The 25,628-nt window shown below is 49.7% G+C and overlaps 8 protein-coding genes across 8 annotated transcripts; 3 read left to right on the top strand and 5 right to left on the bottom strand.

Moving 5' to 3' along the window:
- Nucleotides 1–1,362: 1,362 nt before the first annotated feature.
- A1O9_08717 (uncharacterized protein) lies at nucleotides 1,363–5,868 on the bottom strand (the record flags this gene model as incomplete). Its single annotated transcript, XM_013402200.1, has 1 exon — nucleotides 1,363–5,868. The coding sequence occupies one exon, from the start codon at nucleotides 5,866–5,868 to the stop codon at nucleotides 1,363–1,365; it is 4,506 nt and encodes a 1,501-aa protein (XP_013257654.1).
- Nucleotides 5,869–6,691: 823 nt separating this feature from the next.
- A1O9_08718 (uncharacterized protein) lies at nucleotides 6,692–10,608 on the bottom strand (the record flags this gene model as incomplete). Its single annotated transcript, XM_013402201.1, has 5 exons — nucleotides 6,692–7,188; nucleotides 7,248–7,343; nucleotides 7,394–10,393; nucleotides 10,443–10,473; nucleotides 10,531–10,608. The coding sequence occupies 5 exons, from the start codon at nucleotides 10,606–10,608 to the stop codon at nucleotides 6,692–6,694; spliced, it is 3,702 nt and encodes a 1,233-aa protein (XP_013257655.1).
- A 3,140-nt stretch (nucleotides 10,609–13,748) lies between these two features.
- Nucleotides 13,749–16,670, bottom strand: A1O9_08719 (uncharacterized protein; the record flags this gene model as incomplete). The annotated part of the gene is made up of 1 exon (XM_013402202.1): nucleotides 13,749–16,670. One exon carries the CDS (start codon nucleotides 16,668–16,670, stop codon nucleotides 13,749–13,751), a length of 2,922 nt encoding a protein of 973 aa, XP_013257656.1.
- Nucleotides 16,671–17,616: 946 nt separating this feature from the next.
- On the top strand, nucleotides 17,617–18,357 carry A1O9_08720 (uncharacterized protein; the record flags this gene model as incomplete). The annotated part of the gene is made up of 1 exon (XM_013402203.1): nucleotides 17,617–18,357. The coding sequence occupies one exon, from the start codon at nucleotides 17,617–17,619 to the stop codon at nucleotides 18,355–18,357; it is 741 nt and encodes a 246-aa protein (XP_013257657.1).
- Nucleotides 18,358–19,153: 796 nt separating this feature from the next.
- A1O9_08721 (large subunit ribosomal protein LP0) lies at nucleotides 19,154–20,258 on the bottom strand (the record flags this gene model as incomplete). Its single annotated transcript, XM_013402204.1, has 4 exons — nucleotides 19,154–19,176; nucleotides 19,229–19,906; nucleotides 19,962–20,119; nucleotides 20,149–20,258. The coding sequence occupies 4 exons, from the start codon at nucleotides 20,256–20,258 to the stop codon at nucleotides 19,154–19,156; spliced, it is 969 nt and encodes a 322-aa protein (XP_013257658.1).
- Nucleotides 20,259–20,675: 417 nt separating this feature from the next.
- A1O9_08722 (uncharacterized protein) lies at nucleotides 20,676–22,465 on the top strand (the record flags this gene model as incomplete). The annotated part of the gene is made up of 3 exons (XM_013402205.1): nucleotides 20,676–21,130; nucleotides 21,181–21,903; nucleotides 21,952–22,465. 3 exons carry the CDS (start codon nucleotides 20,676–20,678, stop codon nucleotides 22,463–22,465), a joined length of 1,692 nt encoding a protein of 563 aa, XP_013257659.1.
- Nucleotides 22,466–22,698: 233 nt separating this feature from the next.
- Nucleotides 22,699–23,904, top strand: A1O9_08723 (uroporphyrinogen decarboxylase; the record flags this gene model as incomplete). Its single annotated transcript, XM_013402206.1, has 3 exons — nucleotides 22,699–22,750; nucleotides 22,805–22,846; nucleotides 22,910–23,904. The coding sequence occupies 3 exons, from the start codon at nucleotides 22,699–22,701 to the stop codon at nucleotides 23,902–23,904; spliced, it is 1,089 nt and encodes a 362-aa protein (XP_013257660.1).
- An 88-nt stretch (nucleotides 23,905–23,992) lies between these two features.
- A1O9_08724 (cytosine deaminase) lies at nucleotides 23,993–24,635 on the bottom strand (the record flags this gene model as incomplete). Its single annotated transcript, XM_013402207.1, has 3 exons — nucleotides 23,993–24,313; nucleotides 24,415–24,497; nucleotides 24,557–24,635. The coding sequence occupies 3 exons, from the start codon at nucleotides 24,633–24,635 to the stop codon at nucleotides 23,993–23,995; spliced, it is 483 nt and encodes a 160-aa protein (XP_013257661.1).
- Nucleotides 24,636–25,628: the final 993 nt, after the last annotated feature.

Genomic DNA, 25,628 nt, shown 5'->3' on the forward strand with positions numbered 1-25,628 from the left:
GATTTCCTAGGCCTCCGTACTTTGAATTTTTTGGCTTCGTTTCTTTGGAGTATTCCGAGGCGCACGGCAAGCTCAGGCGCAGGGTGAGGTGCTCCACAGGGGGCAAATGGTAATGATGGGGTGATATGGTTGGATCGAGAGCGTAGACTAAGCTAGGCGGGAACGTGGATCACTCCTCCAGGGTGCCGATAATCTTATCAATCAATTGCGGAACCTCCACCGCCCAATCTCGATGATTTGCAAATGGGAGGCCGGAGAGCGAGTTGTACGCAGCCCGGGCTCTGGTAGGCCTTTGTCGTACTCTGTAACTAACGAGGAGTAACTGCGGTGTCGACTCCAGAACGGTTAGGGCCGTACTTCGTCCCACAATGGTCTTCTTGTTGTCTTGTTCTCGATGCCTCAAGGCACCTGTTGAGTTTCTTTGCGTCGGGTGGCGGGCAGCGTCTGGGCACGAAGATATCGAATTCCTCCCGAGGTAAGGAACACACAGTAAAACGTGAAAAGGGCAAGAATCTCCCGAAAAGAAAAGGAACTTGTAGCAGGATATTCTAGATTCCATTTATTTAAATCTGGCTGCCTGGCGTGCGTGCGTCTCCCTATTCCGACCCAGGCTGAGCAGTCAACAAAGAAAATGCGAATCGAGGCTAGATCTCGGCCCTATCGGCCGTTTCGGCGATCGAGGTTGAATGAACTTGTACTCGATACGAGCGAGCAGAGGAGGATCCCTCCGAAGTGCCTACCCAGGATCATTTGGCCAAAGGCTCCAGCCACTAATGTTGCTGACGCCTCTGAGTGTGGGTTGTTGGCTGTCGTGGTTATGAGACACCAGGTTAGATTCCTCCATATGCAGGTTTGGTTGATGGTGGTAGTCACTCCCCCATCGATGGCTAACAGTTTGGTGAGATACAACATCACAACGTACGGATACAGTCCTACTAAGATAGGGCAAGTTAAGTAAATGTCCGTAAAGATGCATTTCGACACAATTTAGGTAGTTTTGTACAGAGTCTTCGTCCCCAATCGCTTTGCTTTCACCGTCATAATTCGCTAGTTTCCACATCGCAGACTCGAATCGCACGAACTAAAACGAGTTCTTGCAGCGCATGTCCGTCAGCAAAATCCAAATCGAAACACCTGTGCACCGAAATTTCCATCTGTGACTGATTGATTTCTAGGTCCTGTGCATCGTATCGTGGTGGATATCATCACCCACATACATACACGCGCCATGATCGCGGTGACATGAAAAGGAATCGGACATTGAAAACCGCATGCTCCCTTTAACGATGATGAATATGTCACTGGTGCTTGGTGGCTCGATTCAAGAAAGCAAAGATTTCATGAGCGTCATCATGGGGTGGTTCATCTCTTAAACATAGCTGCGACATCCTCCTTTCGCCAATCTATTTCCAGTGTCGAATCGTAAACTTTCTCAACCACCGCCTTCATCCGATCGTACGCAAGTGTATATCGTGTATTGCACTCCTCCAACACCCTTGCGATGAGAGTCTTGCTTGAGTTGGACGGATCATCGGCATCCGTGAAGTGTTTCTCGACTCTCTTTTTCAATGTCTCGATACCCTTGCGAATCTCCTTCGCATCATAAGCCGATAACACCTTCTTGGCTGAGCTTCTCGAGTGACTAGGCTTGCTGGCAATGCTGGCATACGACTCGGTGGACTTCATCAATGCTTCTGTACTTTCCAGGAAATCTAACCATTTGCCCAGTGGTCTTCGCATGACGGCATCAGTATACTGTGTCAAGTGCATGAATTGATCATGGCTAGCTTTCTCGCTCCACTCCTCAAGCACAACATTGTGATGTGTTTTGACTTCTTCCACGAAATAATTCATATTCTCGATGAGAAGGATATGATAATTCAGTGCCTCCTTGTCCTCAGGATCACCACTTGAGGGCCCACTTGAATGGACCGCTCCTCCCGAGCTGGCTGGGTTATCCTTTGCGATGAAATTGAGCGACTCCCACATAGCTTTGAGAAGCTTGATGTAGGCGTCATTAACGATGAATCGTACTTCCATCGATGCAGGGTGGCCCGCAGATTCTTGAGGGAGCATATCCTCAACCGCTGCGCTGAACTCAGGGAAGACTCTCATGAAAGAAATCAGGCCTTTCCTCTTCTTGACCTTGACCTTCGTCTCTTCGATTGCTTTAACCTGCTCCTCCACAAACTTGTGGAACAGTCCAGTAAGTCGCTCGTGCAGTGTTCTCACTGTTCGACTGATGAACTCTTGATTGGTTTCCTCATACTTGGTCAAACATTGCTCGAGTGCCAGAAGGACACCAACCCCCTGCATTTGATCCAATTTCAGGACCCATTCCACCAGACTCTGCATCTCCATGGGCCAGAAAGAATAAATTCCCTCGGTGGTATTTTGAACAATCTTCGCCATCTCTCTATCCGGATCGTAAGATTGCTTGGATTGCAGATTGGGCAGCTTTCTCTGACTGGGAGACCGAGACTGTACAACCTCAGCAAAATCTGCGTTTGACTGTGAATCAAGGTGGAAGAATTGCACAATGAAGTTCTGTTCCTCCGAGATCGCAGCGGCTTGTTGCTCAAGCACAGTATTGAAAACATTCCATGCTTCAGGTCTGCCATCCTGCTTACCACCAATGGATTGCCGCAAGGCACTGGTTTTGACCGTCCTGTTTCGCTTGACCGTCAGTTTGCGTGCAGCTGTAGAGGTCAATGATTCTTCAGCTTTATCCTTCTCCTGATGAGTAAAGAGAATCTCCTGTTCTTCACCCGCTGGCCTTCTGGCATTCTTCCGCATTGCCATTGCATAATCACGGAATTGATCAGAATAATTTTCCTTGAAAACAATTTCGTAGTTGCGGATCAATAAAGACCACTCATACTGATTGACTTCGCGTACGAATAACATGATCGGATTGTATGACCAGAGCTCCTGCCTCGAAGTAGTATTCGCCTTGAGATTCATAGACACCAACGATACAGAGCTGTTGGTTGAGATATTTTCTTCACTGACGCGTCGCTTCGCATTCGAGAACATTGACTTCATGAATTGGTTGTACCGATTCATAAACATCAGTGACTCTTCCTTGTACTCCTCTTTCTTTTGCCGAACTGCGCGCATCTGTCCGATCTCAGTATCGGCATAGACACCCACTCCACTCCTGTTCGCTGAAGACGCTTGACGAATTTTATTCTGACGGATGTCAGGATCGATTGTTAACATTGCTCGGTATAGCAGAGTCAGAGATTGTTCGATTGCTTGAACACCATCATGACTGTCGATGGGAGCAGATTGAAGGGGACGCAGATCGCCAGAGGAAATTGTCAGTGTTGTCAGAAGACTCTCCATCTCCTTTTGAAGGAGCTTCTGATTCGCGGTTTGCACCTGGAGACCCTGTCCCTGAGCTTCAATGTACTCAATATCGTCATGGAGAGTGTCCAATTCATGGGCATAGAGAGTGAGCAAACCATCAAGCTCTTCGCACTCGGCAATGGCTTTATCAAACGATTTGGCGAGCTCCTGCACCTTGCTTTCTTGTTGTTCAACATGCCCCAACCAACCGCTTGCTTGTGCACGGCCAATTTCTCTACGAATTTCGGTTTCGAAGTCTTCGACCTTTCTGTGATTGGACAGTCTTCCATCCCAACCAAACTCGGTCAAAAGTTCGTTGAAGTCTGCTCCACGACCATCCAGTATCCGCGGATCAATACCCAATGCCGCACAATGCTTCTCGACTTCTGCCTCCAGCCTTTGTCGACGCTTTCTCTGGGGAGAGCCTGACCGAGCCTTGTCGGGAGACTCTTCTCGTTTCTCTTTCAGCTTCGGCGCCGCCGGAGCGGCTACGGGAGTACTGGGCCGCGTAACGCTGTCAGTGGTTGCAGTCCTTTCAATCTGCACACGAGGGACTGGCTCAGCAGGGGTGGGTTTGGGAGTCAGAGGTTGTTCCTTCTCAGTGGTGGGCGTCGCAACCTCCGGAGTTCCGCTTCGCGCACTATCGCCGCTCATGCCTCTTAGCAATGGTGCCGGAACAACGCTTGTAATGCCATCAGGCTCATTGGAGTTCTTATCTTGCAAAGCCTTTAATCTGGCACCTGCTCCGCCCTGTCGAGGTTGGAATGCAGCTGCTGCGAGGGCAGCCCTTCGGAATTGTCCTGCAATATCCTTTGAAGACTTTTTCTTCACCATTGGACCGAGACCAGGGCGGTGCTCTTCCTCGGTTTTTGTAGATGCAGTCTCCGATGGCTCGGCAGTGACTGGTGCGTTTGTTATGCTTTGTTGTACGGTTTGCTGTGGCACAGGGGGCTCGCTAGCTACGGCCTTGGGCAGAGCCTGCTCGTTTGTCTGCTGTTTGAGTGGTTGAGCATTTGGATTTGTAGGAAAATAGGCTGCGCCTGGTACCTTCTCGGTCTCTTCATTCAATCCAGTTGGTGTGCCCAATGGCGTCACGAAAGTGCTGTTGCTTTGGCTGTTTGTGGTGGCTGCCTGCGGTGGTTTGAGGTCTACTGAGGGTACAGAAATCTTGCGGTTGGGTAAGGGCTGATCAAAGCTAAGGGCAGGAAGGCTGGGCGCCGGTTCTGGTGTCCTACGATCAGTATTCGCCGTGCTAGGGCGTGAGCTTGCAAATGACTCGCTGGCCCCAGCATTGCGGAATGATTCCTGGCTCGGGGCTGGTCCGAGTCTTTTCCCTGGCAAGCCCTGGCCGAGAGGTCGGGGTGCTCCATATCCATTGGGCTTGTGACTTGGTGGCTCTGGGGTTGGTTCAGAAGGCCGTAGTGAGTTTACTGAGGGCTGAGGGCTGAGCGAGGGTCTGGGTGTTTGCTGAATACTGGATAATGATGGGGTACGGGTATCGTCTCTCGCAGCTAAATGAGCGCCATAAGGTTGTTGCGGTCGAGGATTCTCGCGAACAGGTGTTCCCCGCTCGGATCTGAGTGGAGGTTGGTCCTGAACGCCGGCGGATGGTGGCCGCTGGCTCTCTCGAGGGTATGGACGATATTGGCCACTGTTTGCACGATCTTGTTCTTGAGAAACAAACCTGTTACCGTCCCTGCTTGGTGGGGGTTGATGAGCAACGTATGGTGATTGTGGGCGGGCTGCACTAATCGCAGGAACCGGGGGCTGGGGTGAGAGCTGAGGCGGAGGCGATGTGCGGTCTTGTGGTACGACTGGAGAGAAGGTTGCTTTCTGTATGGGTGTCGGAGTAGGCGCCGACGAGGCACCGATCAGCTGGGTGACTTCTTGTGCAGAGAAGCCCAACATTTCGGGCATTTTCCCTCCAGTGTATTTCCGAAAGATCTTGATGAGGCTTGCTATAAAGAAATCCTTCTCTTTTGCAGTGGGTGCCTGCCAGAAATAAGGCTTCCCAAGAGTGATGGTGAAGCCGGTGTTCGTGGCCCACTGTTTCTCCATCTCCTGCTGTCGGGTCGCGGGGACGAGAGAGGCATAGGACAGAATATGAGTCAAGTCTTCCAAGGGCCATGTCTTGCCAATGGAGAATGTACCGTTGGCATTCTCGCGAGCTTTGTGGACTCTTACTTTGCCTGATCTACGAACGGCGACGAGGATGACTCTGCTCTTTTTATTTCCAGCAGGGGAGTCGGGGGGAGGGGGCGACGAGGGATAAGAAGCATCTTCGTAGATCTTGACATGGGTAATATAAGACTCGAGCTGCATGCCATCGGGGTCTCTCTTGTTGAAGCAACTTTCGATGATCCGTCTCTTCTCATCTTCGAAACGCGCCGCACGGGACTGGATGGATTCAGGTTGTTCGGGAGGTCGTGCACCGGGGACGCTGAGCGAGCCGTTGCGCTCGCCATTGGAGAAGGACGCAGGCTGACGATTGCCAGCATACAACGGTTGTTGATTCATCTTGGATGGAGACAGCGGGAGACGGCATCATCTTCTACAAGAAATGATCAGGTGGGTCGAGTCATGGTTCGACTGAATGAAGTGCAGGATAGCTATACCATTGACAGGAGATATGAGCTAGTAACGTGCGTATGTTCATGCAATGGTATCGTGTATCGTCCCGACTCGAGCCCGGTCAATGGCTGCCAGTGCCAGTTTGCAGTGCAGTGGGAGAGGCCGTCAATTGTCTGGAGGCAGGGCCAATGGGGGATGAGACGTCGACCGGTAGTCCCGTTGGGTCACGGGGGGATCTAAACCCAGAATGGACACATAGCCTGGAAAAGGAGATACTCGTACATACTGCGTACTGCGTACTGCGTACGCGTAGCGGAGTTGTTCTCACATCACAATTTGTTTTGAGACCGTCAACTCGCTGCATAATGTCGGCAGTGGTACGGAGTAGTCCCCTGGTCTTCAAGGTGACTAACACATCGCTGGGACACACTGTCTTTCCATGTCCAACGCAGATAAGCACACAATCGCTGCAAGGTGGTACTAGATCGCCGCCTTCCAGTCTCGCTTTCACTCAGACACAATAGTAGCTCCAACTAGAAAACAATGCACAGGGCTCAGATAAATCCCAGGCTGAGACCAGATTCCTGCATGCTAGCTCTCCCCCTAATCCCCATGGCGCCTGGCTGAAATTAGTTACATCGAAGTATTATCATGGTCGTGAAGATGGAAGCAATGCTTTTTGCCCCCTTCAGCCAACCCCCCAGCCCGGTTCACTCATTCAAATCCCACCTATCCGACCTGAGTAGACATTGCTATCCAAGTCCCTTGTTCATCTTCCGACTTGAAATATCGTTTCACAGTTCTCCACCATCCACATCACCACCTCGTTCTTCATTTTAGTATCGCTCAATTCCCGGTTCAAGCTCTCCGGTCTCATAATGGTTGGCGCAAACACCACTGCAATGTTCATACTTGTCATGAGATTTTCCTTCTCCTGTAGAACCACTCGGGCCAGGTGCTGAATTAAGTAGTCGAGAACCTCGTAGTGGGCCCGAGGAAGTGTTTCCAGGGCTATCGCCATCGACTCCACACGTGCATCACGATCTTGGATGGTAGTGGTGTCCAAGAGTCGATCGTACACATCATACGTGATCAGAGGCATAGGCAGCCGGCGGAAGTACTGCTTCAACCCCGACGTCACCGCATGAATATCCAGATCAGGATCGGATATGTCGAAGTCTCCTGTCGGGTTTTCGAAGTAGTCTTTGACTTGCTGAACCTGTGAGTTGCCTCCGGATTTTCGGTAGATGCCCTCGACATCCATTCCTAATAGCCAATGGTTAGACAAAGGCACACGAGAAGCCATCGAACGGTTCTCCACTCACCTCGTGTTTCAACTTCCTCAACACATCTCCTCACGATTGTTGGAATGGGCGCTTTCTCGTACTCGGTGCGTTGCTCGAGGTCCGATCCAAATACTTCTATCAACAGTTAGCGTCGATCTCGAGCCCCAGCATTATCAAATTCTTACGAGATGCATCCACGCCCAGCGATGGGTTGCTGTTGTTGCTCTGCGTACCATAGAGTCCATTCATTTTAGTGGTTGTTTTCTGGTTGCCACCAAAGAAGCCAAAGCCACTCTGTTTATTGGTAATCGGCTCCGGATTGTTCTTGGGCAGACTCGAATACTCTTGACCAACCGGGCTATTGCCATACGCACCAGTTTCAGCAAACTGTAGATCACGGCTGTAACTCTGTTGTGTGGAAGAGAATGCGCCTTTCAATCCCTTGGTCACGCCCTTAGCAACCTTCTGTCCTTTTCTCCAGTCGAACTTCTTGACCTGGCCCTTCTTGATATTGACAACGTGTGGTCCTTGTATTACCGTCACCGGCTCTGCCTCCCCAGCTAACAAAGTACTCGAAGAGTCAATATTGGTGTTGTCTGCTGAAAAGCTTCGCATGTCTTTGGCTTCAAACGAGACGTTTGATTTATCCTTATGATGAGAGTAGATTCCCAGTCCATTAACCGGAGCTTTGGTCGGTTCGGGTTGCACACTTCCTGAATTGGCCTTGTACAAACCTTGGATCTGATGTACAAGTTGATTATTGAGCTCTGCCAATTGCGCATTCTTGGATGAAAGCTGCTCAAATTCCATAAAGCTCTTATCTTTCATTTGTGTTAGATTCGCAATTTCATCCACAAGATCATTGCGCCTTTGTATCGAATCCTCGATTTGCGGGGCAAAAGAGTTCTTGAGCTTCTCCAAAGCTTCTGCAAAATCGCGTAGAACTGTATTGCTCATTTTGCCGACATCAAATGGTTCACCACTGCGTTTAGCGGCGGCAAGATGCTCAGTCAGGATCTCAAGTTCACGGACGACAATCTCTTTCTGCGTATCAAGCACGACCATGGTAGATCGTTTCTCTTTTAACTCGGAGTTAACCTGCTTGATACTGGCTGTCGACTCTAGTTGAGATTGCAGCTCAGCTATTCTCTTTTCTCGCTCAATTGTCTTTTGACGTTCTCGCCGAAGTTCATTCTTGAACCATGCTAACTCATCACGGTTTTCTGGAGAGGCCGTGCTCGGACTACTAATCTCTTGTGCGATTGATGAGGGAGGCACTGCGGGAGAACGAGGCCAACGATCTCTTGAGAGCCTTCCAGTTTTGTCACTGTAACTCCTCCCATGCCGGACAGAGTTGGAGACTCTCTTCAAGAAGGACTCGTGTGCAATAGCTTCGTCCGCACCCATGATACGCGCCATGTCCTCGTCCATGGTAAAGTCTCCGCCCGTTGAATACCTTGGGAGGCCGGGTGATTTTTCTCCGTCTGGGTGTTTCTGCTGCAAGGTACTAACAGACTGAGACCGGGAATGGTCCGATGGTGGTAGAGGCGGTGCTCGAGGATCCTGGAAAGAGGTGAGCCCCTTTTGGCCTGATAGACTGTCTGATGATTCTAGAGGGTCGTCTGCTGTGTCAAAGATACTCTTCGAATTTGGCGACCCGATGGGACCGGAAATGACCTTTCCTCCATTTGCCCTCGCCAAGTTGGCAGGCGTGGTGGCAGAAGATTTGGGAGGCGAAGAGGTGCCGTTGACAGCGGAGCTGAGGGTTGATGGAATATTCGCTGAAGCATTGACTTCTTTCCTTGCAATAGTTTGATTCCGCTTTGCACTATCTAATGAGTCCCCTCGTTTGGGCAAGCTTTGTAATTGCGATGCAAGGTTGTTGGGTTTGGGGGAATCATTATTGGTGCTCTGAGCAGGACTGGAATGATTCGAGAGTTTTGGTGTTGAAAACCCATTGTCCGAAGGCGTATCATTATCGGTAACAGATATCGTCCTGGTACTTGTTGTGAATTGTTCGACAGGTTCACCCCGCGGGGAGGCGAGGTCAGGCCGCAAACTTGTGGTTGCGCGTTCAGTTTTCTTGCTCTTGGGCGCCTCTTGTAGTTGGAACTTCTCACTTGACGGGAGATCACTATTACCACGTGAAGTCTGCGCAGGGCGCGAGGAATCTTCAGAACGGCGAGGAAGCTCGGATTGTAAATAGGGTGATGCATTTACAGAGCCACCACCTGAGCTGCCGTCTGCCCTCTTGCGTACGGAGTCTATGACTTCACGTGAGGTTTGACGACCTTTCTCTTGATAGGCAATGTGAGGGCTCGAAGTGAGGGGTTTGGGAGCTGGTGCTTGAGCCTGAGGTGGTGTCGGTCGTGTTGTAAAGTAGTCTTTCGTTTTTTCTTCCACCCCTCGCGGAGTAGCCTGACTCGAGATGCTAGGAGATTGTGATTGTGGTTGAGGTGTAGGATCAAAGGCCAGGGGGATCAGGAACTCTTCACCACCTCCCGAGAAATCTGACCGCTGCGACATCATAGAGTGTCTATTATTCCGATATGTGGTGGAAGGGAGAGTGAGCATGTCTGTAGGCAAAGTGTCAGCCGGTGGACGAGCCATTGAGCGAGAGTCAAGTTGCTGACCACGAGGGGGATTGGGGTCTGCAGAGGATGGTCTCGAATCCACATCTTTTTGCAATTCGCTCATAGTTTTCCCAACAGATGGGATATCAGGCGTTGGCAACTCGTGGTATACCTCTTCGTACACTGGATCAGGTTCGTGCCCATAGGCGGCCTTCCTAGCTTCAGGGGGTGGTATGGCAGGTAAGGATTTGTCGAGTTGAACACCGCTGTTCCCAGCAGCTTTAGATCTTGACGACGCTTTGGATTTCTTTCTCCTCCGAGCCATCAGAGCTTCATGGCAGTCCATGCAAAAGATGCCTTGTGAGGTGCGCGCATAACGCAAGTTCTCAATTTTCCGTTTGCAGTTCCGGCATTTGAAGCAATTGGCACAGAAAGCCTGGTCTCCGGTCAAGATTGCCAAATCTTCGATCTTGTTGTTACAGTTGCTGCAGCTGTATGTACAGTTGTTGCAAATCAGGGAGCCATCGCCGAGTAGAAGGAGGTTGGCGTCTGAGTCAAGGAGAGTGCCGCAGGTATTGCAGCGGAAGCAGTCGATGTGCCATCTGTTTCCGGCTGAGATGAGTTAGTGAAGAGTCCTGATTCAGAAGCGACGACGACATACCTAGTTCAAAAGCCTTTCCTTCCTCGAGGATCTTTCGTCGAAATCGTTAGCAATTGTGAACGGTCGCGCGACCACTGGGGTCACTCACCTGTCCACAACCTTTGCACGGATAGGCAATGTCGTCACCATCCATGGGAGACTCTGGAAATGCCATAGGAGATTCCATTGCGGTTGCCATATTGTTTCCTGGTGTTGTCTGTATGATGTGGACCTGCCAGTTCAAGCAATGCTGATGCGAGATTTTTTCTCACCCAGGCTCTGTTTGTACCAATGGGCGTCCAATTCATAAATGGATCTCGCAGGAGAGAAAATGTGTTGAATCTGGGACATGTATCACTCCAGGTTTGATCAAAAATGTGCTGGCCTGCAGCATACACAATATGTTTGGTAATCGAGTGAGAATGACGGTCGCGCGGCCTCAGCTGCGGCGATGGCTGCGGTCAAGGGTGGGACTTGGTGGTGAATAGTCAGCCCCAACGGAGGGAAGTCCAGATAAATTAAGAGAGGTTCGGGGGTACTGTCTATATGTGCTTCTATGTGATATGAGGCCGGACAAGTGTAGAGCGCGTGGTTGTCAGCTGGTGGTGAAATGGAGTCTCGAGGGTTGTCTCAAAGACGAAGTGCGCAGCGCAGGCCCAGCACAGCGAATGGTTCGTGATCGCGTCAACGGGGGATGGTGAGAAGGCTAAAGACAGACAATGTGCAAACGATTGTGCAAGAGAAAAGCAGGCGCGCGAGAGGGTTGTTAATGTGGCTCTTGCAGGGTGGTGAAGAGAGAGACGTAAAGGAGATGGTGGTGGTGTTGGTGGTGTTGGTGGTGTTGGTGGTGTTGGTGGTGGTGGTATGCAATAGCGAGTGTTTAGTGATGGATGGGTTTCTGTGCTGAGAGCCTGATTGACTTTGGACTTGAGTTGGACCGGCACCCACTGGGGGACAAAGATACAGTGGCACTGGCAGCCGCAGCCGCAGGAGACACCTAAACTCCCTTGCCCCCGAGCAGTACTAACTAACCCTAACCAAGCTTAGAGCAGCGAGGGTCTAGGGCACAGATATAGGGCACTACGGAGTACAGGCTCAGGCTAACCCCCAATGACATGTGCGGCTAGGCTAGCTATTTCTCCCAGGTATGGGCAGCCGGGGTGGGCTCCGTTGAAATCGACAGTGGTCAGTCTCGACTCTTGAGTCTCCAGACACTTACTCGTAAATGCCACCGAAGACGCTGAGTTTTGGAGGCGTGAGTCTTGGTCGTCGCTTTTGGGACCAGTTCTAGGGTCCAGCCCACCGCCCACTTGGATGTGTTTGTTAATGGGCAGCCCATTCCACAGTGGATTGGCTGACGTGCTGGTTTGGACAGGGGACGGCTCTAGTTGTAGAGAAGTGGCTTTCCTGGTTCATTCTAGTCAACTAGTCACGCCTATTCGCCTCGAATCACACGCATCGCCCATCGCCTTGCAATTGTGCTGCTCGATGCTAGCGTGTGTCGCAAGCCTAAGAGGATGGAGAAGGGCATTTTTAAGGGGCTACTACTTTACCCGGACGGGCTTAGGGCCCCCTCGGCCTGGCTGCAGAGAGTTGACTCCTTATTTTGGCTGCAGCAGGTACCCAATCCGTCTTTACTCCAGGCCCTTGAGTGCAGAGCTGGTTCGTGCAACATACGCAAGATTCCTCCTCCAGGAAATTGCTGAACGGCATGGGTAGTGCGTAGTTTGCACTCAGGAATACGTTTTCCCGACCCATCGCTTTTCTGCTTCTAGGTTTCCCGGACCAGTTTGCTACTCCTCCTGTGGCTTGGTTATGATCTTCCGCCAGTTGTGGGACTTGATGGACATCTGAAGCACGTCTGCCGACAGCCGTGTCCCCTTGTCCGCGTGTCACCACACTTTGCTGGCTTCCCCTTTTCGTCACACGTCACACGTACCTCGTACACATGCTGTGCCTCACCATGTCGAATCCACGTGGTCCGTCCATCATTTGGAGGACAAGAGGGCACAGCTTTTAAAGGTCCATCACTTGACTTCAATCGGAACTCAACTCGTAGGTTAGAAATTGGAGCTGGGCGTCTGCATACGTTGGTTTCCTGAGGAAGGTTCACTTTTCGTCGTTTCATCTGTCCCCTTGGATCAACACATATTTCCTCTTTCAAGCACGGACACTGTGCTTGCGTCTCTGTTGTAGTCAACATTTACACGAGGTACCGAGTGCGGAGCACAACTTTAGCTAACCGCATCAGATATGCCCATGCAATAATGTGGTGGCTCTAATTAGGTACAGCCCATGTGCTGAATACCTCTGAGCAGGGGAGACCATCCCTGAGTCCGCGACCCGAAGCGAAGCGGAACGTCTAGATAATTCCTCGTAAAGATCAAAGTACGTTACTCATCGGGATTTCGGAATTCAAAACTCAGCACCAGAGTGCACCTCGCAGCAATGGTCCTGGCACAGGCCCAAGTGAGCAATGGCCTGCGGTCGAGCTCCACGCCAACGACCACGGAATCTCCATCGTAGTAGTGCCTATCCGATAGCCTGAGCAACAATCAACCCACTAAATCTGACGCAGAGCACTATCCAGTCTCCATAACGAAGTATAAGAATTCGTTTACCATGAGCCGAATGTAACCTGTACCCCCGTACCCGGTAGATCAATAGTGCTTGAAGAGTCGACTTGACTTGAAGAAAGTAGTCGTGAATGAGAGAAAACCCCTGTCAATTTTCCGAAACACGCCATCCTCCGCCTGGATTGAAATGGCTCCCGCGACTCTTCCGACTTCTTGAAACGTAGTATAATCTGGATTTCTCCACCACTAACTGGTGCATAGAACACCGACACTGCACGGTAGTCGATCACGCTTATCACTTTGTTCCGGAACACGGTCACTGCACGAGAAGCAAGAGGGAAGAGAATTGTTCAAATGAATCTTCATTGACTCTGTTCTGTAGGCCCTAATCTCTAACAATAAAAATCAATAAACCTTTTGGACTGGCCTTGTGAAGAATCAATCTCTACCATACCCTTCTTGTCCGAAAGAACTTTCCAATTGCAATCAAGACACTTTCCAAATGAATGTTTCCCAATGGGTGAGTACAAAAACAATAACTCGATTTCCCCTCTGCAGTGTGCTGGTGTCCTTGTGAAAAGAAACGTCTTCATCACATCGTGAACCATGGTCCAGCTTTCACACCGACGAACATGTTGATAACGATAAAAATACACAATGCTGAATTCCTCGACTTCAATTTCAATATCAATGTGTTGTGTTGTGTTGTGTTGTGTTGTGTTGTGTTGTGTTGTGTTGTGTTGTGTTGTCTCTAGACATCTGCTGTGGTGCCGAGAACTTGCCAATTGCTTGAGCCCTCCGAGGCGACCACCTCACTGCCCATGGAGTCGAGAGCACTGGAGGTCGAGTGCTCAAATCCCGGTGTGACATCACTGTGCTTGCTGTCACTTCCAACCATTTTCCAATTGGCAGAAACCTCCGAACCTGGATCGAAGGTGGAAGGTTCTGGTTCCATGTAGTCGACGCCTGTGTCAGGCATGACAACTCGACCTGTGTTTCCTAAGGAGCCATAGAGACCACCTGACGCGCCAGCCACGTAGTAGTGGATGAGGTTCTTGTCCGACTCCTTGCTGAAGTAGTTGTAAAATCTTTTTTCTGGCTTGATAACCGCATGCAGTGCAGTGCAGTATTCCATCACTTGTCTTTTGATGAGGGACGTGTACGCTCCAAGGAGATGCTCAGCATATGAAGCCAGGCGGTCCTCTTGAATTGTGTAGAGGCTCTGACCACAGACGCTGAGGCGTTGTAGGAGAGCGTTGAGGACTTTCAGTCCAAAGGACATAACAATAGGTAGTCGGGTTGCAAACTTAGGTCGTTCTGGCCCAAAATCAGAGACAAAGCTCTGAAGGCTGTTGTGGAACACAGTGGTGGTAGATTTAGGTGTAACAATAGGGTCATTGGTGGTAATAATGTATTCGATTTGTTCCAGAGTGTCTAGGACTGCGTCAATAGTTGGTAAGGGGTTCTGGGAGTGCGTACAGAGGAGGTACGCGGAATCGTCAATCGCCTGCAAGACTGCAACGTAGCCTGAGCTATGATTACATCTGGCGATGAGAAGGGCACAGAGAGTCATACCCGGTTGTGGTTCAGGCCACTGTGGATACTGCTGGAAGAGATCGATCAAAGCGACCAGCATGGTGTGTCGGTTGTAGGCAGGGTGGTTGAGATTTTGTCTTTTGTCTCGAGATTCGGTGATCTCATCAAAAGAGCCCAGATTTTTTATGAGTAACTCGAAAAGCTCATCAAATTGTACTTGACGAGTGATGAGAACATGTGGATGACTTTCAATTAGCTTTCTAAGCCTGCGAAAACCCAGTGCGTCAAGTGTACCATGTCGGAGGGACTCGATTGTTATTCCAAGTGTCCTCTTGGCAGACGAAATACTAGTTCGACGGCGGGGTGATCGTTGCTCTGATCGATCGGGAGAGTGTTGAGGTGATCGCGCTGGTGATTTCTTCTTACGCGGCCTCATGACGTTGGTGTTCTCTTTGCCCACAGCAACGTGTTGACCTGCAGTACTGGTGTGCTCTTTGCCCTCAGCAACTTGTTGACGGGTCTTGTCGACTGGGCGTTCAGCAGATGAAACGTTCTGTTGCTCTTGTGCAGTCGGCCGCACAGGGCGGAGAGGGAGCGACTGGGTGGGTGCGACATATTCTGAAGTCAGGTCTGATTCCTTTGCCGTCTTGGATGTCGTCGGAGCAGAAGCTGACCTGTCTTCCAAAATGACTGGAGTCTGACGTCCACTCTTCTTGCTGCTCTGTGCTGATGGAGGAACCTGGGGCTCGTCTTCAGCACTGGCTGGTGTCTGTCTTCCATTCTTCCTGTTCTGGGTTTGAACAGTTGTACCTTTCTCTTGAGCTATGATCGCTTCCTGCCTACTCGCTGTCTTGCGGTGATGGCTAGGTACAGAGGAAGGAGCGTCCTTTTCGGTATTAAGGACTGGTGTTTGGCGGCCAGAGATCTTATCTTTGGTTTCTGTCGGCTTCTTGGTGGGTTCACCTCGCGAGCCAGGACGGTGGCTGGTGGTGGGTGCCATGGGTGTGGCAACGATACGACCTCTGCGGACTGGAGCAGATAGAAGTGGTCGAGCGTCAACTTGTGAACTTTCAGATTTGGTATCTTTGGAGTCAACTTTGTTGTCTCTGGAAGGTACCTTTTGGTGAGTGGGACGAGATTGGGTTGATACTCCATGACGTGAATAGGCGGAAGCCTCGCTATAATGACTGGACTGGGACTTCTCGTGCTTTTCTCTTGTTGGATCTGCAGCCGGTTTCTTGGACGTCTTTTGCGGCTCTGGGTTGACGTCTTCAAGAGATCCAAAGAAAAAGTCGTCTGGTTTGACTGAAGCAGGTGTAAAGCCACGATGTTGCTGCTGCTGATGTATACGTTGCTTGCTTTGTGCTCTGATTTGAGCAAGGGCAGATCCTGGTCTGCTTGGGGCCTTGGTAGGCTTTTGGGGTTTGTCAGGGTTGTTTGGATCATCACGCAACGCATTTGCGGCGAAAGTGTTGAGACCACCCATGATCATACGAGCTCCCTGGGCATCGTATTTGTGGTACTCCCAGAATGTTGCACGTGAATTCTCTCTGACTTTGACTTGACCATCCGTGAGACCTTCATAAATGGCCTTTCTGGCGGCATCGCCGTCCTTGTTGTCATCCATCTGACCACGATAGGTTTTGATGAGAAGACAAAGCCACTCAGGTGCATACGTGCGAGGGGGGATACGTTTGTCCCTAGACGCAGCACAGACATGGTAGAAGAGGCGGTGATTGTACCCAGCATGTTTGCAAATGGCGAGGATTGCTTCATTTGCATTCTTCTGGTTGACACCTTTGGTGGAGCCACAGAGAGTGATAAGCTCGGACATGATAATGTCGAGTTGAGGTTGAACCTCTGTTTTCAGATTTTCGATGACAATTTTGGCGGTACGGCATGCTTGTCCAGACAGAGTGGTTCTCTCTGAAGCCGTGGCCTTGACGATTGCTGGTAAAACGGTTTTGGACTTTTCGACAAAGTCTCTTGGGAGAGTACTGTCTTCTTTTCGTTTCTCCAGGATGTCGGAGAGCTTGGCGAGGAGATCTTGGCGTTTCTTCCAATTCTCCTCGGTTTCCGTTTGATTGAGTTCATTGTGAAGTAACGTGAGCACATCTACATAGCTATGGCCGAGCATCTTGGCTCTAAAACCAATGATAGTGAGGTAGATAGACTTTCCGGCAGCGGGAATATAGCTGTCGATTGTCTTGACTGCAAAAGAAAAACGTCAGCATCGCACGAGTAGAGAAATTTGTAGCATCTCATACACAACTCCATGTTGGACAATATAGCCAAGGTTAATTCCAAGGGTTTCTTGATGACAACACGGCAGGATGCTTTGAGCATGCACCAGTAGAGACTCGTAATGGTGCAGAGCAACCACCAATTGAGACTTGCAGTGGTGCGGAGCACGCGCCGACTGAGTCTTACAACAATGCTAAAGAGCATTGAAGCAAAAATAACAGAGGAATGGTGTGAATGGGTACAAAGAGTATCAATGGTGGTAACTGAGTAAAGCTATCACGTGATGGAGAGATGAATCGAAAGGTGGAAGGCAGACAAGGGAAGGACACAGGCGAACTCAAGTTATATAGACGAAAAGTCATCGTACCTGTTCAATAGAGACTCGCTTTGTTTTGTTCTTGATAGAGAACGGTTGCCTTGAAAGAGGATCATAAAGTGGTTCTAAAGCCGTAGAGAGAAGAAACTTTGGAGTTGTTGTGAACAGGATGTTGTTGGACCATGGTGTTGATGTTTTTGCCCCCTGCCCACTATACCCAAAATGGAAAGGTGGAATTTAGACTTGGCAACAGACTCACATTGGCTGCATCAGTGATTGGCTTATGCTGAACGTCTTCTGTTGTTTCTCGCTCGTGACTTAACGTTAGACACTATCAACTCTATAAGTCCCATAACCCTGGCCTGATCGGAGAGGCCTACAAAGTAATAACGCTTACGATCAGCCACAATCCACCTGGGACTTCCCGACTGCTGCCTAACTCGCCAGACGTCCCTACAAACAAATTTGCAATTGTTGGAAAGCCCCTTCCATCAACCAAAGATCTGCACAACATTCTCAAAACATGTCTCCGATCCCTCCGTCAACCCAGCATAAACCCACTCTGCGTCTTCATCTGGATGACATTACTCACTCTGCAACACAAATCACGAACGCTTCTCTTGATGGAGGGCTCTACCTTGCACGAGCCATTGACCATGTTTTGACCCACCTCTACAAACCCCATGGATTGAGCGAAATACCTAAGGTTAGATCTGTGACTGTTGTCTTGCGATCAATGGGCGGAGTGGCATATACTACTGGCTTGCCGCTAGACGATCTCCATAAGGAGATCCATCTATCATTGGACTATGTTCAAGCTGTTCAATCTCGAAACTCAACGGGGATCCGCCATGAAATCGCTGGAGTCGTTACACATGAGATGGTTCACTGTTTCCAGCACAATGGGCATGGTACTTGCCCGGGGGGGCTAATTGAAGGAGTTGCAGACTTTGTTCGGCTAAAGGCCGGATTGGCACCACCACATTGGAAAAAGTCCCCAGAGACAAGGGGTGAGAGATGGGACGAAGGATATCAGAAGACAGCATGGTTTCTGGAATGGCTGGAGGACAAGAAAGGTGCAGGCACTGTGAGCAGGCTAAATGCTACACTGAAGACAGAGAAATACGACGAGGAGAAGTTTTGGAAAAACCTGGTTGGCGTCTCCGTCGAGAAGCTATGGAGTCAGTACAAGGAGACTTGGGAAGAGCAGAAGCCCAAGTGGGACTGTGGCAAAGCAGGAGGTGAAGTAAATCGAGCCTCATGATCGCTCAGACACTATTCGAAAGTAGATCGAACCGGTCAGAATCAATGTGATGGAGCCATTCAGAAGGAACACCTTGGAAAACCATGCAGGATTATTTGGCTGTGCTCTCGATGTGGGAAGCAGTTTGTTGAGGACCTCTGCTCGTTTTGGGAAATTGTGGACAGATGCCTGGACAGGGCATCTCATCTTCCTTGGTCGAATTTGGGGCTCGGGAACTTCCAACAAGAAAACAAAACGTCAAAGCTTAAACACGCGACGATGAATCAACAGGCAAAGAACCCGCAAAGTCTCAAAGAAGGAATAACTTCGGAGACTTTGCTCACCGCGTGCGCCGCAAAATGGGACTTTCTGTATCTGCTTGAGCGTTTGGCACATTGGAAGGTGGGCAACTCTTTGGCAGCAATAGTATCACTTGAATCTGTATCATATCTTCGGCACTGGTCAGCACGAGTTCGAGAAGTCGAGACGAGTAAAGATATTTGAGGAGATAAGGGGTCAGTAAAAAATTAGAGTGTTGTTGCGTAGTTTTCTTCCTCAAAGAACATGGGTTCTAAGTGTTAAAAATTGTTCATCACGCCGAGGGTAAAGTGGAGGAAGACGCTGGGTACTTACCAGTAGTTAGAAAATAGTGACGTGGCGAAGGCGCAAAAAGTTGGGATCACAAGTATTTTGGGCAACCCCGAAAAAAGGCTGAAAATTTCGTGTTATTGCACCCGTTTGGGCTACTATCTCTCTAGTTGATTTCGCGGCGAGAAACGGATTAAGAAGATCTGTTTCATTGTAACAATCATCGTGCCTAGTCAAAGAGGCCACCGAATCCTAGGGCGATATTAGCATGTGTCTGTTCGGGGAAATGTCATCACTATCTCACCTTCATCATCACTCTCTTCCTTCTCCTCTTCCTTTTCTTCTTCCTTGGCAGCTGCAGGGGCAGCCTCAGAGGTAGTGGCAGCCGCAGCGGGGGCCGCAGCAGCATAAGCCTCAGGGTTGGCGATGCGGTCCTTGAGCTCATCAATGGAGTCCCAGCTGTAGTCTGTCTCAATTGCAACCGAAATGACGTTCTTGTAGCCGTTGAGCAAGCTGTGAATGACCGAAGGAAGAGTTGGGTAGTTGGCGGCAAGGGAGATGGTTGTGATGGTGGTAATGGCAGAAGACAATGTCTTGAGCAATTGGCTCTCCTCAATGTCCAAAACACTTGGGTGGAACGTATTGCCCTCCTCATAGACTTGTTGAACCTTCATGCCGTATGTGAAGGGAGAGATGTTCAACATGTTGAGAAGAGTAGCCTCGGAGGCACCGACCTTTGCGCCAGCCTCGACCAATTTGAGATCAGTTGTGATTTCAATGGTACCACGAGCAATCTTGGTGGGGACACCGAGAGCCTGGAAGAAAGAGGTCTTTCCAGGTTCCATACCAGTGTTTCCGGCAGGGACATAGACATCGAGAGGTGCGACAGCTCCAGCACGCGCAGGGGCCGCGACTTTGTTGTCAAGAATCTTGTCACGGATGGTCTTGAGGTCACTGTTGGTGAAGATGAAACCAACATTTCCTAGGCCGAGTCAGCACGATTTTACTTATTGTATCTCTGGAGTCCTGCGTCTCACCTTTCACATGCGGAAGAAGGCGTTCGTACTCTGGGTTATCGGTGATGAATCCCTTGAGAGCACGGCGCACCATGGTGTTCTTGCCCATCAGAACAACAGCTTCACCTCGTAGCGAGGACCGAATTTCGTGCATCTGCTGGGAGGAGACATTATCGACACTGACCTGCGGGAAAATTAGCAGTTGCACAAAAGGGTTCGGTTCGGAAGGGAACTTGCGATGAAGATCGACTTGTACTCGTCGAGCAAGGCCTTGAGCTTGTCGAAGTAGACTGCTTTTGTGCCTGATTTGCCCCCCATGACTTCTTAGGGATGAAGTTAGGATGTTTAAGGGCAAATGATAATAATTGTATTTGAAGGTGGTTGTTGTTGTACCAATTGAACTTCGGGCAAAAACTTGACGATATTGAGGAGCAAGCAAGAACCACCTCTGTGTGGCCTTGGCGCTACCCACCCCATTGGCCGGGCGCGCGAGACTAGGGTCGGGCAAGTAGACCCTTCCCGTAGTAAGTAAAAGCATTTCTCTGGTGAATTACTCTTCGTTTTAGATGAGTGTTTAAAGAATTGGGGTAAGACTCACAGAAATTCTGGACTTGGAAGACAGGCGCTATAACCAGGCTAGTTATTTCACGTTGACATAAGCAGCATCAAGTCAGCAAGTACAGTAATCCACAAATTTATGAGTCTGCCAAAAGTACCATATCAAAGCTTGCTATTATGCCTAGCTATCCGTTTCAAAAGTTATGCTGTGTACACCCAGTCAATAATCCGCAGCCGTTCTTGTTTGCAGCATCAGGACCACTCATCTCCTCTTTTGATCTCAAAGATGGGTCAGTTTTAAGCCGGTGGCCGAACCAAGACAGCACAGCCCGAGAAGAGAGCTCTGAAGAAGCGACAGGGGACGGGAATCGCTTGAATAAACGCCGGAAGTTGGACACAGAGGACTCGACCTGTCTGTCTCGCCAGACATCTGAAGATTCAATTGAGATCATCTCTGAGCGGAAGAAAGAAACGCGGATAAAGCCGAAAGTTGAAAGTGCACAGCAACCCAATATTTCACATCTGCTTGCCACGAGCGATGGAACTACGGTCATCGCCGTGATGGCTGAGGACAAGTCGGTCAATGTATTCGAAGTGCAGTCTGAAGGTACCCTCAAATTACAATCCAAGAGGTTCGTACTGGTTCTTTGATCAGGCTACGCGAGGCTGATCCAAATTACAGATGTATGCCAAAACGAATGTGTGCAGTGGTCTTAACACCTGACGAGAAGACCATTCTGGTCGGAGATAAATTCGGAGATGTCTACACATTGCCATTATATCCTCTAGCCGATTGGGTACCTCGAAAATCTGAGGAACCGGCAACGTGGACTCCATCCGCGACGGAACTCACAGTCCATACTAAAGGTAATCTTCACGCGCTACGACAGCAACGCGAGCAGCGAATTCACAATCCGAAGAAAGAAGGTCTTGAGTTCGAACATAAGCTCCTGTTAGGCCACGTTTCTCTGTTGACGGATGTTGTAATCGCTGAGATACAAGACGGCCCGAGACGAAAACAATACATATTAACATCTGACCGAGATGAGCATATTCGAGTCTCCCGAGGCGTCTCCCAGGCTTATATCATAGAAGGCTATTGCCTGGGTCACCAAGATTTTGTCAGTTGCTTGTCCATATTGCCTTGGGATCCGAAATTGTTGGTGGCCGGCAGTGGGGAGCCATCTTTGAAGGTTTTCGACTGGCAGAGTGGTCGGTTGTTGGATGATGGATTATTACAAAGAGACGTCCAAGATGATATCACCACGGCGTTGGCCCACAATCATGAAGGGCGTACCATCAATCGCCTTGTTGTCTCTGGAATCTGGCCTATCCACCATAACGTCATCCAAAACTCTTCGTGTGCCAGTCAGCCTCCACACATTCTCCTGGTGGCTCTAGAAGGGTAAGTCTCTATTCCAAATGAGGTGTGCAACTCTGACGAACTCTCTAGTCTACCAATACTTCTGAGTTACATGCTTGATGATGGTGGAAAGCTACTGCACCATCAAACCTTGGCCCTATCAGGAAATGTCTTGGATGTAGGAATTCGGCCAGCTCAATGGGAGGTCATCGTCAGTCTCGACACGGTGCATTGTCTTGGCTCTCTCAAGACATTTGCTCCGCGGGAAACTCCCGCGCTAAAAATGTTCGAAAGTTTTAAGTTTCCCTATATTTCCGGCTCGACTGCGCAGCTGAAAGATCAAGTCGAATTGCAATGGGAGTCTTCAAGCTTTGCGATGCAGTTAAATGATGCAGCATCAAAGATTGAGAGAGCCGAGATCCCAGCCGAGCATGCTACAGAGGTCGCAGGTACATACAGCGCGCTTGGAGAGATGTTATATGGATTAGAGAACTTGCGAAAGAAACGGTGGCAAGAGTTGACGAACGTTGACGAAGAAGAGCCCCTAGAGGAAGCCATCGTCGAAGCAGAAGCTCACGTACAACCTGAACAAGTTAATGTATGAAACGTAATGCGATAGTAATTAGCAAAAGAAGGGTTCCCAGTACGTCTAGGTCTCTACGCAGTTGGCTACACTGCCCTCCAAAGTCCAGCCTCGTGACACGGATAATCCTCGGTTATATCGCTGAATTCCCCTCCAACTAATTTTCTGACACAATGTGGGCATGTCCTCCCCGAGCCCCTCCAAACCTACGACTTCTCCCTGTTCAATCTGCTCCATATCCCTTGGAGGTCAACATGAAGGAGTTCGCACCTCTCAAAAATGACAGGCTCCTTCGAGCTGCTCGTGGTTCGTTCAAATCTAACCTCCGACTCAGTCCAGCAGCGTACTGAAATGACCTAGGCGAGAAAGTCGACAGACCACCAATATGGGTAATGCGACAAGGTATGCGGCGGTCAGTGCCTCACTGTCGGTATGTCTGTGATAGCACATTCTAACCTCGACCAGCTGGCCGCTATCTACCGGAATACCATGAAGCAAAAGGAAAACATGACTTCTTCGAATGCTGCCGGTCTCCGGAGATCGCATCAACTCTGACCCTGCAACCGATCGATCGATACGCCGGTCTTATAGACGCCGCTATCATCTTTTCTGACATTCTGGTCATCCCACAGGCTTTGGGAATGGACGTCAAGATGGTGGACGGGATTGGTCCCAAATTCCCGAACCCCCTGCGCTCACCTTCGGATCCGCAGTATGAAGAGATAGTCAAGCGTGAGGTAGATGTAGCTAAAGAGCTCGGCTACGTATACAAAGCAATAACGTTGACAAGAACGAAACTTGCCGGTCGGGTCCCTTTGTTTGGGTTCTGCGGAGCGCCGTGGACTTTACTTTGCTACATGGTAGAAGGCGGAGGCACGAAGCTTTTCAGGGAAGCGAAGACCTGGGTTTTCAAACATGGCAAGGAGAGTCAGATACTGTTGAAGAAGATCTCCGAAGTCTGCATCGAACATCTTGCGTTGCAAGTGGCCGCGGGAGCACAGATTGTCCAGGTCTTCGATTCATGGGCCGGTGAGCTTTCACCGTCCTCGTTCAAGGAATTCGCCCTGCCGTGGCTACGATATATCGCCGAGCAACTGCCCAAGCGTCTTCAAGAGATGGGCGAAGACGTCGTCCCTATGGTTGTCTTTGCCAAAGGAGCATGGTATGCTCTGGACGAATTGGCTGATACTCCTTACGATGTGGTCGGTCTCGACTGGTTGCATGATCCGAAAGAGGCGGTCAAGACGGCAAGGGGACGGGTCACCTTGCAAGGCAATGCCGATCCTGGGGTGCTCTATGGCAGCCATGAGTCTATCACCGCGGTCGCTGAACGCATGGTCCAAGGATTCGGTGGAGGGAAAGAACGTTGGATCGTCAATCTTGGGCATGGGATCACACCAGGAGTCAACCCTGATGATCTGAAATTCTTCTTCGAAGAAATTCACAGACTCACCGCTTGAGCAAGGTGTGTGTATGCCCTAGACAGAGGTATCTAAAAGTTCTATAGATGTATTTACGGCTCACCAATGTCCTCATTCCTACAATATATCATTCAGTCAACTCGCGCCACTTGCTCCAGCCGGGGAATGAAAATAACACGTACCAAATATGAGGCTTCTCCTCGATGAACTTCCTCATCAGTTCTTTGCACTCTTCATTATCCAACACCACAACGTCAATTCCCTTCGATCTGAGATGATCCTCACCTCCCAAGAATGTCTTATTCTCGGCTATCACCACCCGCTCAACTTTATATAGAATGCAAGCTCCCGTGCACATATCACATGGACTGAGGGAAGTATACATCGTTGCGCCCTTGTACGCCGAGGCTGGAAGCCGACCTGAATTCTCCAGTGCTGATATCTCTCCCTACCAGTAATTTTCCATGTCAATTAGCATGTTCTCCTCAATCCGGTCTTACCAGCCTTGATAAACTCCCCTCATTCGCCTTTGGAGGCGTTGCGACTTACATGTAAAGTCGCACTGCCTTTCTGCACCCGCATATTATGCCCTTGACCTAGGATCTTCCCGTCCTTGCTGACCAGGCATGCTCCTACCAGATTATAATTTAGACTTCGAACATTTGCTCTAGGCGTGAGTGGGCATATCAACCGATAGGAACACCTCCCTCCGCGTATCCTTTCTTCGCTTCTTCGAGGGCCGCTATGAAGCCCGGATCCGTTTCTGACATCGTCCTTGTGTCTCCTGGTTTCACAGGGATTCTAAAATAGTTGGCCTAAAGAATAGAAGTAGTGATTGCACAACCTAGAGAGCATTACAGTACAAGTTGGGTTCGTGGGAGAACAAATATAAAATGTTGAGCTGGGTACTCCGCAGCGCTACCCGCTGATGTCCGACACGGATTGAAGCCCAAATAAAATAATCAAATTTAAAATCACATTCGGCTACTTATCATCGCGGTTGTCAATTTCTCATGTGTCAAAGAAAACTGAAGGAGTCTACACAGCAATGCACCGAGATTGGCTTATATACCAAAGTCGAAGCAGTACTGGGTAGTGGTACACCGCACCTCCCTTCATTTCACCCACGATAAGATGTTATTCTTTTGGGTAGTGACTTCGACACATTATGGCACATTACATCGTCAATCAATACCCCAAATCACGATGACCAACCTCGTCGAATGAAAGTCTCGCTTGCGATGTTTACGTTTGATGTATTTGATTCAATGGACGCTGCATGAGAGCGTATCCAAACCTTGCCTTTGAACGAAGGCGGAAAAACAACAACCAAAAAAAACAGACTCCTCAAACGCCTCCGTCCAAACCGACCATTCCGGCAATCCCAAGGACAGTGTCAAAGAACTATGTCACACAATAGATTCCTCAGCGATGGTGCAACTGGTTGCATTCGACAGAGGGCGAAACCAAAACCTTCCTTTAAGAGACCATCCTTCTATCATCGATGGCGGTTCCCACCCAAACGCTCTCAAACGCAACAACTGCTCCTCCCGCATTTTGTTTGTGCTCATTCCCGCTACCTAGGTATGCTGGATAGCACGAAGAAGTTCAAATATCCAGAGCCACTCTATGAGGACCTCCCACGAAGCTATTAGCTCAAGCCCGAGGAATGTTAACACAACCTCGACAACGGTGATGGAAGAAAACAGCAAGACCGTATAGATCTGAAGCAGGACACACCAGAGGACGAATTCATCCACATC

This window comes from Exophiala aquamarina, assembly GCF_000709125.1.
Source record: "Exophiala aquamarina CBS 119918 chromosome Unknown aczIA-supercont1.8, whole genome shotgun sequence".
NCBI classification, from domain to species: Eukaryota; Fungi; Ascomycota; class Eurotiomycetes; order Chaetothyriales; family Herpotrichiellaceae; genus Exophiala; species Exophiala aquamarina.